This window comes from Eurosta solidaginis, chromosome 4 (genome assembly GCF_040869045.1).
Source record: "Eurosta solidaginis isolate ZX-2024a chromosome 4, ASM4086904v1, whole genome shotgun sequence".
NCBI lineage: Eukaryota > Metazoa > Arthropoda > Insecta > Diptera > Tephritidae > Eurosta > Eurosta solidaginis.
This window is the reverse complement of record NC_090322.1, coordinates 193,000,982-193,018,456: the sequence shown is the minus strand read 5'-3', so window position 1 is coordinate 193,018,456 and position 17,475 is coordinate 193,000,982. Positions and strand designations below refer to the sequence as shown.

The following is a 17,475-nucleotide window of genomic DNA, read 5'->3' as shown; positions in this document are numbered from 1 at the left end:
TGACGCGTTCGAAATAGCCGCGCCCAATTCGGCGCAATTCGAAGCCCACTTTCGAAGCTCGAATCCACCTTCTTTCAAGATCTCTGAAACATTCCTTTGCAAATTCACCAGATCCTTTTTTGATGACGTGCGGGTGAGAAGATCATCCATATAAAAATCATTAAGAATGACGCCGACAGCTTTCTTACAAATGTTAGTGGAGTTTTTTGCAGTTTGTTGCAGGGATTTTACGGCTAGGTGGGACGCAGCTGCCACACCATAAGTCACTCGTAACATGCGAAAGTCTTGTATGGGTAAGGACGGATCACGACGCTAGACGATTCGTTGTAGGTCGACGTGTTTCTCAGAGACGCATACTTGGCGGTACATTTTAGCTATATCTGCTGTTACTGCATATCGATGAGTTCTAAAGCGTGTCAAAATTGAAAATAAGTCTTGCTGCAATTGTGGGCCAACCAGCAAAGCGTCGTTCAGTGAATTCCCATTCGTAGTTTTAGTCGATGCATTGAAAACAACTCTCAACTTAGTTGTGGTTCTTGACTCCTTAACGACGGGATGGTGAGGCATATAAAAAGTTTGCTTTTCTGATTTTCCTGCAGCCTCCATGTGGTTCATGTTGATGAGTTCCTGCATGAACTCGTTGTAGCGTGCACGTAGATCGTCGTCACGAGCCAGGCGTCTCTCGATGCGTAGTAGACTTCTCACAGCAAAATCTCGGGATTCTCCTAAGAGCACGTCAGACTTCATGGGTAGCTCCACAATGAATCGACCGTCGGATGCTCTTGTATGCGTTGCTTCAAAAAGTTCTTCGCAGAGGCGTTCTTCGGAGGTGAGGTGGTGCTTTTGAGGTGCTTCCTCTAACTCCCACAATCTGGCAAGCGCCTTATCCAATTGAACCTCACAATGCAACGACTGTAGACAAGTCGTAGTATCTTCGGATCCGTCGACACAACCAAACAGCGTCCAACCGAATACAGTTCTTTGAATCATGGGCGTACCAGGTGGACCCTTCCGGAATTCGGAGTAGAGAAGTTGTTCCATAACATCCATGCCGACTAGAATATCGATGCGACCAGGATTCATAAATTGCGGATCGGCTAAAAACAACCCTTGTATGTGCGACCATGATGCGATTGCTAATGTCTGGGTTGGCAAGTCGCTTGTAATTTTAGGGAGAATTAATGCGTTTACGGAGAAGCATCGATCTGAACAGTATGAGGACAGCGTAAGTAATGCTTCGCCTCTAGAGCGACATCCTTGTGAGGAACCTATACCTGTGACAACTACTGCAGAAGCTTTTCGCGGCACACCCAAGCGTTGAACACAAGCCTCAGTAACGAAGGAGGCATGTGAACCAGAGTCGAACAGCAAGCGGGCTGATTGCCAGTGTCCGGAGCAATCGCGAACTTTGACAATGGCGGTTGCCAACAGTACAGCTTTCTCCTTTGGAGTCGGCGAATTGGCCACGGGGTTTAAAGATGAAGACATCAATGCGGTAGCGCTACTTGTAGACGGCTCAGTACTAAATGAGGTTTTATGTGGTTTGGGTGCGGTGAAATGTGCGGCGGTTACAGCGGCATTGGATGTAGAAGCGGTGTTATGTAAAAGAGTGTGATGGCGTTAATGACAAAAACCTACATCCAGACGAACTATTGCATTTAGCTTTGTAATGACCTGGGCTCAAGCAGTTCGTGCACAAGCCAGACTCCATCACAAACTTCGATTTCGCGCTTAAATCGAGATTTTTAAACTTTTCACAGCTATAAACCTTATGTGGGCCCTTACAGTGCACACATTCCACACTCTTCTGGGTTTGTACAGCGTGAAAGACCTTAGTTGATTTGCCAGTAACCTTTGGTGTTGCGGGCTTCCCTATTGATACCTGATTAGCAGGCGTGCTTAGCATAGCCAATGACCGGCACCTAATTTCCAAAAACGACGTCAGCTGTTCAAAGGTTGGTGGTTCTTCACTAACAAGTGATAACTCCCACTGCTTCCGAGTCTCGAACGCTAATTTGTTGACGACCTCATGAACCAACCAATCGTCCCAGAAATCGACTGGTCTTCCTAGTGCTTTGAGCTCTCGTATGTGCTGAAGGAATGAATTTAGTATGCTCTTTATAGCATCCGCAGTATCACTCGTAGCCTTTCGTATATCCGCTATCGCTGTGAGATGCGCTTCGATGATAACGCGCATAACCTTGTAGCGTGACTTAAGTAGGTTCCACGCCTCAGTGTAGTTTGCGTCGCTAATCTTAAACCCACTAATTATACTCAGCGCATCTCCCTTTAAGCAACTACGAAGATAGTGCAACTTGTGTCCGCCTGGCAAAGCAGCATTGCTATCTACTAACGAGCAGAAGGCATCGTAAAAGGCTATCCATTCAGTAGAATCGCCAGCGAATGTTGGAAGGTCCATTTTGGGCAATCGTATTGACGCAGATACAGTGGCTAGCGAGTGAGGTATCGGAGAAGATTCAGCTCTGCATTTGTGCACGCGTCTAAAATTGGACAAAGCTGTGGTATACCACGTTTCAGCCTGTATGCGCGCGTTCTCCTCCACCTCGGCGTTTTCAGATCCACATGAAGTTTCCACTGCATCTTGCGCGGTGTTGAAACGAGCCCATTGCTCACTCAACAACGCCAAATAGCTTTCGACACCTTCAACATCCAGAATAAATGCGTCGTCCATACTTTTTGTCATATACCTCTTAATTGAGTTAAGGGCAGAATCGCGCGTTTTGACAAAAGCAGACATTTCGTGAAAATATATACTTAGCGTACCAACTTATGCACCCTTTACTAATTTATAATATTATAGATGTGTGTATGTATGTATGTGGTTACTTCTGCTCAGGTTTAGATTGTTGCTGCTTGCAGAGGGCAAATCAAAGGCGGTACGAATTATGCGAAAAGGTAGATACAAAATTTGTAGCGGGCAGATCAATGTCACGGCAGATTTCAAATATAAAAATTATGACACCTGCTCGAACTTTCTTGTTTATGCTTAATGCTGGATTAATAATGTTTTTTATCCAATGAAATAACGTATGTAAAGCCAGGAAATAAAAAGCTGAATATATTTATATTTCTTGATTTTATATTTTATACTTGCACTTGTTGCGAGTTTTGCGAATGAAAATCCGGCTCGAAGGACCAGAAAAAATGGTGCTGCGGTTTATCAGCTGCGGTGGACTGTACGGGGGTAGCGGCTTACCAATAGTATCCAATTAAATAAACGAATGCTGACTCGATTCGATATTCATTAATTGTATAAACTAACAATGTTTATTTAATTATATTAAAATGGTTTAGAACACAATGAATTCTGCTGGCGGTAGTTGCAAGGATAAGACAGTCATAGTGTACAAGTACAAGTGTGTTGACTTATCTGTCAAGCATTCTGACAGGCACTCGCTGGATTCGGAATGACAGCGAATTCAAAATGGATACCATTACCGAATGCTCCGAATGATTGAAAAATTGAAAAAGTCCATACGATTGGTAGTCAAAAATGTTGTCGTTGAGACTAAAAATGCGACTCTAGACCTGAGATTTCCATCAGGTGAGCGAGGCTGTTTGTAGTTTTGACGTTTATCGCTTAGTGAACACACTTGGTATAGGTACACTATGAAGACAGTAAGTAAGTAATAACAACGAAAAAGATATAAAGTAAATGTCAAACATATGATTGTTATGCTTGCGCATTAACCCTTTATAAACTAAAATATAATATTATAAATATTGTGATTATGAACTCAACAGCAGTATTCAGTGTTCGACTTGCGTATGCAATGGGTCGTTCAGTTCCGTTCTCTAAGCGATGTGATAGCACCGCTCCCAACCCTGTTTGACTCGCGTCCGTCGCTAGTAGAACCGGTAGTGCCGGGTTGTAGGGTATTAAGACTTGTGGAGAAACCAGCGCCTGTTTTAGATACTCAAAGGCTGAATTTGCCTCTTTGGACCAGTGAAATTTTTCGCTTTTCAGCATATCGCGCAATGGTCGCGCTCTCGTCGCCAGGTCTGGGATAAATGCACTATAGTAAGTAGCTTTTCCTAAAAACAGCTGTAGCTCCTCCACATTTGTTGGTTTGGGGCTATTCAGTACAGCTTCAATGTGTTTGTCAGATTTATGCACCCCCTGTGCGTCGATGCGATGGCCTAAAAACTCCACTGATGGAGTAGCAAAAACACACTTTGACTTATTTAAGCGTAGACCATTGCATTTGATGCGATTTAGCGTTGTCGCCAAAACCCTCAGCAGCTCTTCAAAATTTTCCGCGAACACCAAGATGTCATCAAAGAAATTTAAAACGTTTGGCACTCCTTGCAGGAGCGTCTCCATTTTTCTTTGCCAAATAGCTGGAATATTTGCTGCCCCATATACCGCACGAGTCGGTCGTACTAGTCCGTGTGTAGCTGTGTTTAATGTCAAAACATGTGCGAAATCATCGTCCATCGTAAGGTGTGTATATGCGTCGGTTATATCCAAGTGACAAACTATCGCCGCTTTTTTCATTTTATTGAACAAGTCTTCCGCTTTAGGAATCGGATGTTCGTCAATAATCATTCTTGGATTAACCGTTGGCTTGTAACTGCCAGTGATGCGAATATCTCCATTTTTTTTCGCGACTACATGTGTTGCTGAAGCCCATTCCGAATGCTCTACTCACGTAAAAGCCAGACTGGATTTTGCGATCTATTTCCTTGGCATACGCCTCTCTCAGTGCCATTGGGATTTCGCGTGCTCGTGCGAACACTGGTATGGCTCCCGCCTTCAGCTTCACTTTTGCAGGCGGCCCTCTCAACTTACCCGCTGTCGTGTCAAAGACTTCTTCGTAACTTGCAAGGAGATGTTGCAGCCGTTCTCGTTGGTTTTCTGAAATTTTGGCGCGGTTGAACTTATAGAGTTAATTTGCCTGGCTGACGAAAATAGCTCCGAAAAGTGCGAATTGTGAGATCCATTCTCTGCCGCAAAGTGTATCGAAATCTTCTTGGACAACATACAGATTCAGGCGCCGCTTAGTCCTCCCCATTGATGCGGTTACTAAAACCCTACCCATGCAGTTCACTCTATGCCCCGTGTAGCTTGTAAATCGTCTGTCTGTTTTTAATAATCTAAAATTCGGTTTTATAGTGCGAAGAGTTTTATAATTAATAATGGCGCATGGGGCACCCGTATCAAGCTCCATCTGTATTTGCTTTCCATCGATATTTACGTGAAGCATTTTTCTGTCTTCTGCTTTACATACATTAATGCTGTTCAGCTGCTGAACTGGTTCGAGCTCATCCTCTGAAATTTGATCTAGTTTTGCCTTGCACACTTTGGCAATGTGGCCCAATTTTCCACACGAAAAACATTTTCTTTTGGCTTCTTGGTCAACTTTTCAGCATTTGCATTTCTTTTTGTTTTGACTGGTTCGTATCCCAGTTTAAACGTTGGTTCACTTGGTTGTTCCCACTCTGTACACTTCATATCTGTTGTTGCACTTTGTGTTAGTTCGATTGTGTGCGCAATTTCGTATGCCTCAGTAAAATTGTTTGGTTTTTTACTTATAACCTCATTGCAAATATAGCGTGACTCCACGCTATACAGTAACTGCTCTGTTAACATCCTATACAAAAAGTCGCCATATTCACAATATGCAGCGCCCTTTTTTAAACGAAGTGCGTACTCGGCAATCCATTCGCCTTTTTCTTGCTTACTTTGTCTAAATTTGATACTTTCAGCATACTTGTTCCGTGAGCCATCAAAATGGCGAATTAACACGGTTTTTATTTCATTGTAAATGACAATTGTTATATTCCGCCAAAAATGAAACAATGCTTTTTGCTTTTTATTTACTTTATTTCATTACGTTTTTAATTTTGTACGTGATAAAGGCATACGCGTTTCTTATTTGTTTAAAATAAATAGTTTTATAAGAATTCGACTTCAGAATGTTCAATTTAAATTCAGAAAATAACAAAACAACAGAATAGCGCTTTCCTCAAGCGGAAACACATTTAAAAATGAATCACCACTAACCACTATTATTTTTCGCGTATCAATTTTTTGAGTGAGCCCCATACATTCCGACAGCTTTTGGTATTTTCTAATATTATTTTCGATTTTTTTTCTTTTAGCATGGAGCTTTGAAATGCTCTCTTTTTTATTTTTTAAACTTATTTTTTATATGGTTTTCGTCGGTTGAAAATGGCGGAATTTAAAAAATAACAAAACAACCGTGATAATCATTTGATTGTCATATGACAGTCAGTAGTGACAACATGATTAAATCGGATAAACTGTTTTCGCATACATAAAATTCCGTTGAGAATTATGTATCTGTCTCACATGCATAATGGTATCTGCTGTATGTTCTTTTGTTCTGTACCAGGTGTCCGAAGCTTTCCCAGTTTGAGTCCTTTTTCATGATTATAGGCTGTTGTTGGGAATATGCGGACATGCGTGAGCGATCAAAGGAACATACATAAATTTAAGTATCAATGTTTACGTCATCGCAGAATCAGCATTGTCAATTACAAGTGTGAGTGTTTAGTAAAACTATCAGCGTTTCTTGTAGGCATTGTTTACTATATAGTTTGGCAGCTTAAATTGAGCTTATGTTGCGAATAGGGTGGAAGGCAGTGGACTAGGCAGTCGAATGTCATATAATGAAGGAATTGATGTTCGGAGTTTTTTCAAAATTTGCCCGAAATCCTGAATCACAAAAGGGAGTGTAGTTAAGTACGAAAATAAAAAAATGTAGTTAGGTTCTGCTTCTTTTTTAGCAGGAGCTTTTCATTTAAAAATGTAATGTACAAACCAATGTTCATTCCATTACTTTTTAGCAGGAGATTTTCATTTTAAAAATGTAATATATAAACCAATGTTACTTCTATTACTCATTTTATCTATGGAGCTTCACATGCACTTTATAAAAACATGCTTATTATTTACAAACGTATACCTCAATGAAAATAAATGAAACACGTATTAATGTAAGCATTAGTCATGTTTCTTACTTCTTAAATGTTCTTCTTAAATATTATAAATGTGTTAAAAGTAGCAGGACTAAAATAATATTGACAAATTTGATATGTCAAACTAATTTTATATAATAAAAATGATTTCATAAATTGCATGCATTTTATACATATACATTATATTTTAAATTTTCTCTAACTATTCGTTTTGTGCTGACTAAATTTTGCTTATGCATAACTTTCTTTGGCTATATAAGCTAACAATTCCAGGGGCCGTTTTCACCATCTTCGGTGAACGCTAACAAACACTTTATTTGAAAGAAATCGTTCAGGTCTCTCCTGATCGATCACGAAATCGACATGAGTAAAAAATTATGTTTTTTATTTAGTTGAACGGCGATAGAAAATTGGTGTTTTTTTCTAAAATGCAAGAAACTTTAAGAAGAACGTAAGTTCTTAATTACTTGTGTGTTGCTTTGACGTTGGCGTTGCGTTGATTATGGATTGAAGCAATTAAAGCACGTGTGTTCAAAGTCAGATGTAGACGCAACGCAAGCGCCAAAACGACGCAAAAGTCACCTTAAGCGTATTTGCTTTTGGTATTATTTATCAATATTAATTAAAAATGTTAGATCTCCTAAAAAGTTGAACTTAGGCAAGATACACAAGAGGCGTAGCTTCGCAGACGTCTGCAAAATATGCCATGCAGCTAAAATCTCTCCACACCTCAAGATTGCTTATGCTGTGCCTAATACGCGTCTATGAAGCTACGCCTCAGACATTTTTTTAGCTTTAAACTTTATTCATAATATTCATGTACATGTCTACTACTATGGCAACAGAACAAATTTTAGTTTAATTTTATTGGCCGATATAACAACAAAAAAATTGTTAATACATCCCAGAGCACGGGGAAAAAGTGTCAATAAAATATGACACTATGGCAGCATTGCCAACAAACAAAGTCCAATTTTCACAGCCATTCTGCAACAGATGTCGCAGTGTTGTGAATATCAATTGGCACGAACCAGAATAGAAGTAGGATTAATGAAGACAAACAAAAAACCGCTGTGATGGCTGAATGGTTATAGCAGCGGCGCCTAAACGTTGCCGATGAAGGAATTTAGCAGTTCCCGAAATGGATCTATACAACGAGCTTTGGCAGTTGTCTAAATCTTTTCTTTCTTCTATTCTAATTTAAAAATTTTTTCAATTAAGAAAAAATTTATCATAACAATAATAATGATAAAAAATTATTGTTAGGCCTTGAGCTCGATTCGAACCCGCGATCTTAAAATCAGTAGGCCGATATAACAACAAAAATTGTTAATACATCCCAGAGCACGGGGAAAAAGTGTCAATAAAATATGACACTATGGCGGCATTGCCATCGAACAAGTCCAATTTTCACATCCATTCTGCAACAGATGTCGCAGTGTTGTGAATATCAATTGGCACGAACCAGAATAGAAGTAGGATTAATGAAGACAAACAAAAAACCGCTGTGATGGCTGAATGGTTATAGCAGCGGCGCCTAAACGTTGCCGATGAAGGAATTTAGCAGTTCCCGAAATGGATCTATACAACGAGCTTTGGCAGTTGTCTAAATCTTTTCTTTCTTCTATTCTAATTTAAAAATTTTTTCAATTAAGAAAAAATTTATCGTAACAATAATAATGATAAAAAATTATTGTTAGGCCTTGAGCTCGATTCGAACCCGCGAAGTTGAAAATATATACCAAATATATCGTGAACATCACAAGAGCCCTCTCTAACGCGTATTTGACGTAGACGTGGTGGTACAAAAACTAGATTCACTTCTATAAAATTAGTTTATTTTCAACTACACGACGTCGTCTTCGTCGTATATTTGGATTGTCATTATTTCAGACGTTACCGCTGCATCATTAACATCAGCCTTTCAATCAAACATTGCAAGAGCAACAACAACAAAAGCTACAAACATAAAAACAAAAAAGAAAGTTACTTTTAATTTATTTAACATTAAATATCCGGAAGGGGGAGTATTGTAGGGTTATATTTATATTCAACTTTAAATGTACCTACTTTAAGATTCCGAATTAGCACAGCTCAACATATAATGGGAGGTTGAAAAGGACGTGTTTCCAATCCCCCCTGCTCCAACTTTTATTTGGCCTTATTTTCGTTATTTTTGTTACACATTATATAATTTTATTTTTATATTAATGCTGTCGGAATGCGAGTGATTCCGATCAGCAACAGTAAATACCAGCTGGAAATACCGAATTCCAGCGAAATTAGTTGTTGGAACTGTCTAGAGTTACAGGTGGCGACCGATTTTCTTTTCCTTAAGACCGGATGCATTGTATTTTGCTGCTTCCAATATTACCATTCCCTTTTCGCGCTCCAGTATGGGATATATCATGTAAAAAATAAGAGGAGAAAAACTTTATCTTATTGGAAGGGTTTTACAATGCTCCAATAAACTTTTTTTAAAAGTATTGAAGTTATTACTACTTTTTATGTGATTAGGAAGTTCATTGAAATTTTTCAGGCCCTTATATATATGACCGTCCTAAAAAGATTCTTTTCGATGCCTTCCCGGAGTAAGAGAATATGGAGCAGTCCTGGTGCAAGGAGCTGCTGGGAGGATGACAATTTGTGGGAGGGACGAAACAAATTAGATGGGGTCACACTGAAATGACAGTCCTTGGTCGGGAAAAATCCCGAGTCGCTCCGGTACATAGAACCGACTGCCTTGGGAAGCGCTTATGACAGGTCAAGTACCACAGTCGCTTTCGTTAGCTGGTTTCCCAGGCTTTAGTAGGGGAATTATCCTTGCCATTTTCCCTTGTTCGGAAATGACAAAGGACTTTAATGAAATATTGAAAACGTGAGTTTATTCCTTTAGCGCAGGTGTTTTAGCATTGGCATGGCTATTCCGTCTGGGCCTATTAATTCATAGAGCTGCGCCTTTTTAATGGCTTCTCCGTCGTATAAATATAAACACAAAGTTATGTGCCCGCCTGTTTGCACGACGTCTGACCTTGTCCGGCAGTTTTTTCAAAGAAATTCTGAAATTGGGTGACGAAAAAATTATTCTCATGCCTTTGCAATTTTGTAGCTCTGTAGCATTATTCTTGTTGAAACTTTTTATTCCCCTCTGCCGCATAAAAAACAAACTTTCTTGGAAATATTGCAAAAAATAAAGGTTTAAATCAATTTTTAAAGTTTTACAAACATTTTTTGTGCCTATCTACCGCACAAAACGAGATTTGACTATTGAGTAACATATTCTTGACCCATTGATACATATTCATTAATACAGTTAAAAGCATCATGCTTGAGCTGTTCACAAATCTTCTTTAATATGCTAGCAAGCTAAAAAATCCCAAAAATATATGAAGCAAGCTATACCCAAGTTAACTTCCAAATATAACAACAATAAGTTTACGAAAGTGCTGGCTGAAGCCCGAATCCAGGCCCTTTTGGCTCTTCAGTCAGTGAAGTGGGACCGCCAATAGGTTCACTCGCAAAACGGCCGCTACGTGGCCCAGGGGGCGATGGCTTGCCTGCTTTGAAGTCTGCTAAGATTTGTTGCATATCCTTTACGGTAAGATCTTCCTGCATTATAAAATGAAATCACATTCAAAATATAAAATACAGAGGATAAAAAGAAAGAAAATGAATAATTGAACTCACATAATAATCGTCGTTAATGGCAACCATTGGAGCGTTAACGCATGCGCCTAAACACTCAACTTCGGAAATTGTAAATAGACCATCCTTGGTTTTGTCTCCTACCTCGACACCTAGAGTTTTCTGAAATTAATTAAGGAATTTTATTTACACTTTAATTTTTCTCTTTGACATAATTAAATAATATTAACGCAGAGCAACTGCAAATTTAAGGAGGGGCGGGGGTTGAGATGGTAGAATACCATTTACTGGTAATTTACCAAGCTGTCCTTGGTTTTAACATTTTTTAGATAGATTTAGTCCTACGCGTATCAAGATGCTCTGGATGAAAGCGGGGAGTCGATTTAAGAAAGCTTATTCCTGCGTTCGTGTTCACGATATCTTGGGAAGCCTTAGGGGGAAAAATCGGAACGCTTAGTTAGAAAAACGTGCGGCAGAAATTTGTGATTGCGAATAGCTGGAGATGCTACCTGATAGAAAATTTTATCAGAAAATCTGATAAATTAAGAATGAGTTTCAACTAGGAAAATCAAGGGAGCTTCAGTATTCCTTGTTCCATCTGTTCTAATGCCTTTCTGCTCCTCAACCTGTCAAATGGAGTGCTTACACTTTTCAGGCCGTTGTTGTTGTTGTAGCGATAAGGTTGCTCCCCGAAGGCTTTGGGGAGTGTTATCGACGTGATGGTCCTTTGTCGGATACAGATGCGGTACGTTCCGGTAACACAGCACCATTAAGGTGCTAGCCCGAAGGTCTCGAGAACGATTTATATGGCCACGTTAAACCTTCAGGCCATCCCCCCTCCCCACCCCCAAGTTCCATGAGGAGGATGGGGTCGCCAGAGCCTCGTCTGTTAGTGAAACAGGATTCTCCGCGAATAGGTGAGGTTGACAATTGGGTTCGGAGAAGCTATATATTGCGCTGGCAACCTGAAGGGTTGCGCTACACAGCCCCTTGAATATGGTATTTTAGTCGCCTCTTACGACAGGCATACCTACCGCGGGTATATTCTGACCACTTAACCCGCCGGCGTCTTCTTCCATTCCCATGACAGGAAAAACCAACAAAGCATCATGGGTTTCAAACTTAACGTTGTGCACCTATCTGCGCAAATGTTCCGGCTCATAGTTAAACTCACCTTTTTTTGTAGCCAAATTGTATGTTATTAATCACGATTTCATATAACCACTATGAACCTTCTAACTTATTCCATCATCCCCTCCTACCGTGAGAAGTTTAGGATCGACATGATTCATCTCGGCTGAAAATTGGGTCGGAGAAGCTAGACATTGCGCTGGCAAACCCTTGATTTGGTTGCGCTACAATTCCTTTGATCAGGCATGCTTAACGAACGAAACGATATCATTTCGTTACGATAATCAACGCTAATAAACGAAACGAAGTGACTTCAGGCATGCTTAACGAACGAAACGATATCATTTCGTTACGATAATCAACGCTAATAAACGGAACGAAGTCACTTCGTTTCGTTTATTAGCGTTGATTATCGTAACGAAATGATATCGTTTCGTTCGTTAAGCATGCCTGCCTTTGATACACGCTGTTGTCATATCGGCGACCTTGAATACTTCAAAAGTTATCCCAATTTCTTGTGAACGCCGTCCAGGATTTTGAGATATACATCGGGACATGGTTGATGTTACTTTTCAATGGACATGGTTCGCGCTTTTAATTCAGTCTCCCAGATAGGGTGCGCTCATAAAAAATTACCCTGGGTGGGTCCAACACCGATTTGGAGACGGATTCGCGATCCGATTTCTTTGGCAGTGTATTTAGAGTGTCATGCTGTCGTACAAAATTACCAAAATTTGGTATACAAATTTGGATGTTTCAGCGTAATGGGTTTTTATTTTTTTCTGAGCTGATAGCTTCAGGCTCCAAAAAATCTGTTGCAATCTAGAACAAGTCGACTGCTAATACGCGTCCAAAAATATTGGGAGATGTGTTAAACGACGCGCTTTGACATCGGTGTTAATAATCCGAAGGCGGAAAATAAAAGTTTTAACTCGTTCAAAAGATTTTAACGAAAATCCCGAAAATGACCCCGGCTTCTCCGAAGCCGAGGCTGGGATCCATATTATTTTTTGGTAGAATACCTACAGGCTGAGTACAATCACAAACATCAAGGTGCCGATAAATTGCTTTTCAAATGTTTTTGTTTTAAATGAGGGTACCCTAAATTTTTCTTGTCACATTTATGGCGTTTTCTTTCCTGGAACAAATTTTACCGTTGTTGTTGTTGTTGTTGTAGCGATAAGGTTTCTCCCCGAAGACTTTGGGGAGTGTTATCGATGTGATGGTCCTTTGCCGGATACAGATCCGGTACGCTCCGGTAACAAAGCACCATTAAGGTACTAGCCCGACCATCTCGCGAACGATTTATATGGTCACATTTTCGAGGAAAAACCTTACCGCTACAACAACAACATGAGGAGCTTGGGGTAGCCAGAGCCTCGCCTGTTAGTGAGCAAAATTTAATCCTCATTTTGCACTCTTAAATTCTAATTTTTTCAAAGTGGCTCTATATGCAGGTAAGGCAAAATTTTTGTCAAAAGAACACACAAACTCACGTGATGGAGAAGAAACAACAGGGCAACTATTTTCAGAAAAGAAAATGCCATGTTATACTCACAAACGAACCTTACAACACTCCATGATTTCTTCAGAGCCGCGTAACCAGCATGGTGTTGTTGTACATACTTGTATATGATATTTGCCAGTTGGTTTACGCAAAAACATTGTATAGAATGTGGCTACTTCATAGACACGCATATGCGAGACCTCTAAAATTTCAGCAACCTTATGCATAGCTGAGATAGGCAACCAACCATATTGTCGCTGCGCCAAGTCCAGTAGAGGAATCATAGCTGCTCGTTTGTAACCCTCGGGGTATATGCTCATGATAGCTTCCACACGCTTTAAGATAGATATATTTTAAATAAAAAACCAAACAATCAGTAAAGAAGTAACACAACAACAAAGTACATCTCACCTTCATATTTTCAGGTGTAAATTCAAATTTAATGTTTGGGTTGTCCTCCGGAGTGTCGCGGTGCACGAAGAGATGATCGCTTCGCTGCACTGCACTTGTCGTGATAGCACGTAAGCTTCCGCGCTTTTTTGTACATGAAAATGTAATTAAGTAATTTGTGAGGAATGGGTTTTTACAATATAAAATTACATAACAATAATATCGCTTAAATGCCAGGCATTTATATGCTCCCTCGCCGTTTTCATTTTAAAATTAACTCACCACAAAATTTATTGACTTAGTTGCACATTTCGAAAGCATTTTGCCAAATTAATTTCGAGCACTTTTATGTGAAAGACTTCCTATGTTTAATTTATACAGAGCGAGCTAAAAATTCTGTATTATTTTGACAGCGAATCAACAAAACGGTAGCTCACAGGATATGTATGTTCCGATTGACATTATCAGCTGATTGTCAAAATTGTCTTGGTACACTACGTGCAAAACTTGAAAGGTCGTATGTGGTGTTCACGCAAATTCCAGATTGGGTACATTAGCTGTGATTTTTTTTACATCTCCCTGCGAAATCGTTGGATCATGTGGTCCACTGGAGTACTTACCATTATACTCCACTGTAATGCAGCAATGGACCAACTCATGTTTCTACACGAACACATTGTAAGCCGAACATTGCTCGTTTTTAACGATTGTAATTACTACACGATGTTTATTGGACTGTGGGTACTCCATGGATTACTCTGATGTAATGCGAAGCTGGAATATATAGTCCAGTCCTAGGACATCGCAATGTTAATTGGACCATATTTTTTGTATGAATTGTGGTTAATTTTGGAGTACTCGGTTGGTTCATAGCGAGTACTCCATACGTGCATGCATGGAGTACTCGCGATTTTTGCAGGGAAGCGTCAAACTTTAAATGGGTAGACTATACATTAAGGGCCCAGTGGTGAGGGGGTTGGGAGTGGTGGGAGGGGATAGGGGTGACACACCCTTTCTAAAAAATCCACCCCCACCCACAGGAGGCTTATAGTTTGATCACAATTTAATATTAAAAGTTACCAAAAAAACCCAAGGAAACGCAGTGAATTATGTAATTATGGTGCTACCAAACTTCAAAATATTTATAAATAAAAAACGACTCAATCTATTTTAATCACGCCATTTTTTATTCCAGATTTTCTATTTTTTTTTATGAAGTAAACGTTATTTATTTAAAAAAATGCCGATTTTTAATTACAAATTTTCAATCTTTTAAGAAAGAAATGTAATTTATTAAAAAAAAAAAAAAGCGCCGCAGGCGAAAATTTGAAATAAAACATTGCGCAGTTTTTTATTCCAAATTTTGTCACGTACACCTGTTAGAGGTGAATCCGTCCCTTTGCGCAATCAAGGTGGAATGTCCCCCAGCTAGCTCAGGGCGAGAGGTCGGGGCCCTCAACCCTTGTCCACCATGATGCGGGGCGGATGTCACAATCATCATTATACTTAAATCCGTGCACCTACCTCGCAGAAAGCCCACCCTACCTTGGACCGCTCGAGTTTCTGCCTGGCAGCGAGTCCCTTTTTCCTCTGCTCCCAATGACCCTACATACTCACCCTAACGTCATCTTCACCCTCCCCAACCGATTCAATTTTAGTAAACCATTTCGATTTCGTTTACTAATTAAACTTAACATTTTAATCAGATAGCTTATTTTATGTGAAAATTCAATAAAAAAAACGTTCTACAAAAAGATTCAAAAATTCCTGGCTTATTACTTATAGGATATACTATGTAGCTGCACTTAGATTTAATCGCAATCACATTTCTTTACAATATGTACAACTCAGATAGGAATCTTTTACGATTTAGATCACTTGTAAAAAAAAAAGGACAACACAAATTTTTAGAAATCACTTACAACCAGCAGAGATTATATATAAATGTTGTAGACATCATCATATTTATGCATACAAGCGCTTATCATACCAACAAAAAAAAACTTGTAATGTTTCGAGTGAGGAAGGAACCGCGTATATGAAAATTTACGAAAAAACTCAATACAAAAAGTTTTACATAAATCCCATACAAGTAATTGGAAACTCCAACAAAAGAGCTTATTTATGGATTATACATTTAACAGAAATATATTAAATCATTAAAATACACATCTGTTAACAATGAAAAAAAAAAAATTTTTCTTAGGCCTTTCCGCCCCCAAAATAAGGCCAAACATTTACATTTTCTGTGCCTATCTTAGGAGTCTCCGGTTTTGGGTCTTTGCTCTCTGTTGCCACACTCGAGCGGGACAAGGTGCGATCACAGCCCAACGCGAGGAACACCCACACCCTGACAATTTTTAGCATTCGCGTGATTTTTTATTCAAAATTTTAAATTTTTCATAAAATATACTAAATAATTTAAAAAAAAATAAAAAGCGCCCCAGGAGTTGAATGAAAAAGGTCCATTTTCCTCGTTGGTACTATTTAAAACATTTTGCATTCGTTGGCACAATTTAAGGCATCTGGAGCACCAAGCAAGCAGTGAACTAGATAAAATGGCTGTATGCTTGTGTTCGCGGAAAGTAAACAAATAAATTATTAAATTTTACAACAATACTTATATTTAAACAAAAGAAAATAGTTGTTTGGGGTTTTATAAACATTATAGTGTACTTATATATAAAATTCTTGTGAAAGTGTTCGTATGTAGATAAAAAGTGGTAGTTTGTTACGGTCTGCTGTTATGGTCTACGGTTACGGTCCACTTGGGAGCGTTTTCGTGCGAACACACCTAGTGACTGGTGATGGGGCGAAAGTTGCGATACAAAAGTATCGAAAAACAAGAAAGAAAGACCGGCGATCACTAGCGAAAAATTTGCCATGAGTTTCCGGCCGCAAGTAAAACGAAGAAGACGTGGAAAAATTTAGAAAAAGAAAAGCAAAAAGATAGCACGTTTTTCCGGCCGGGAAAAAGCAAGAGTAAGCTTTTCTTTTGCGCAGTTAATCGGAAAATTTTATAAACCAAAGAGGCAAAGGCGTCAAGCTCAGCTCCTGCTTCATCAACACTATTGCTTACATAAACTGCACATCCCCGACTATATTCAACTCATCGCAAAACACCCTCGCCGTGCTGTGCACATATTCAAGAGATTATTGTGAAGAACCACAAGACCGCAACGAGGAATTGCAGGCCGATTCCTTCACCCAACTACCAAAATAACAAACGGGACCAGTTCATTCCGACAAACCTCGTTTTTACTCGTCTATTTTGGGTGGTAATAAACCTTACAACGGTTGTGTTGTGTGGACACAAGCTCAACGTAAAGAATATCCAGTTGAAGTAGTAGGTCGGCGTTTCACAGTTACACCTAGTGAGGAAAGTTATAGTGATTCCGATTCGGACGGCACTAAACAAATTGTTGATGAGAAACCCTTGGTATCCCAAGATAAATTCCTTTCTCTACGTTTACGACGTACACCACCACCTTTGGATAAGCGTCCAACACCACCTCCGCCTCCAGGGCCAGCAGTACACTGCAGCGTAATACAACGAACGCCAAAGTTAGCACCAAGTCATCCAGATCGTAAAGGTCAACACGAAGTTTTATTGCCACCAGGTTCACTTGATCACCTCGGACCAGAGCGCAACAACCACCAACAGTACCAACACAGCGCGCCCAAGACCGCGCACCATAACCAACAACAGCGACAACTTCATCAGCAACAACAACATCACCAGTAACCACGCCGGCAGAGGCCCACGGTACGTATACTGGCGGCCATGTAAGTACCAGCCATGTATGAACTTCAAAATAATTACCCTACAAAAAAAT

The 17,475-nt window shown here is 39.7% G+C and overlaps 1 protein-coding gene across 1 annotated transcript; it reads right to left on the bottom strand.

Annotated features, from left to right (window-relative positions):
- Positions 1-10,134: 10,134 nt before the first annotated feature.
- On the bottom strand, positions 10,135-14,086 carry ND-24 (NADH dehydrogenase ubiquinone). Its single transcript, XM_067784385.1, has 5 exons — positions 13,922-14,086; positions 13,661-13,783; positions 13,309-13,584; positions 10,654-10,773; positions 10,135-10,575 (listed from the first exon to the last, which is right to left on the bottom strand). The coding sequence occupies exons 1-5, from the start codon at positions 13,958-13,960 to the stop codon at positions 10,402-10,404; spliced, it is 732 nt and encodes a 243-aa protein (XP_067640486.1). The 5' UTR covers positions 13,961-14,086; the 3' UTR covers positions 10,135-10,401.
- Between the last annotated feature and the right edge of the window lie 3,389 nt (positions 14,087-17,475).

Bases quoted from the DNA above. Each gene is read 5' to 3' on its own strand.
- ND-24 (XM_067784385.1), bottom strand. From the start codon at position 13,960: ATGCTTTCGAAATGTGCAACTAAGTCAATAAATTTTGTG. The intron at 13,784-13,921 runs GTGAGTTAATTT...TGTACAAAAAAG, and splicing joins CTAAGTCAATAAATTTTGTG to CGCGGAAGCTTACGTGCTAT. The intron at 13,585-13,660 runs GTGAGATGTACT...TCTATCTTAAAG, and splicing joins TTACACCTGAAAATATGAAG to CGTGTGGAAGCTATCATGAG.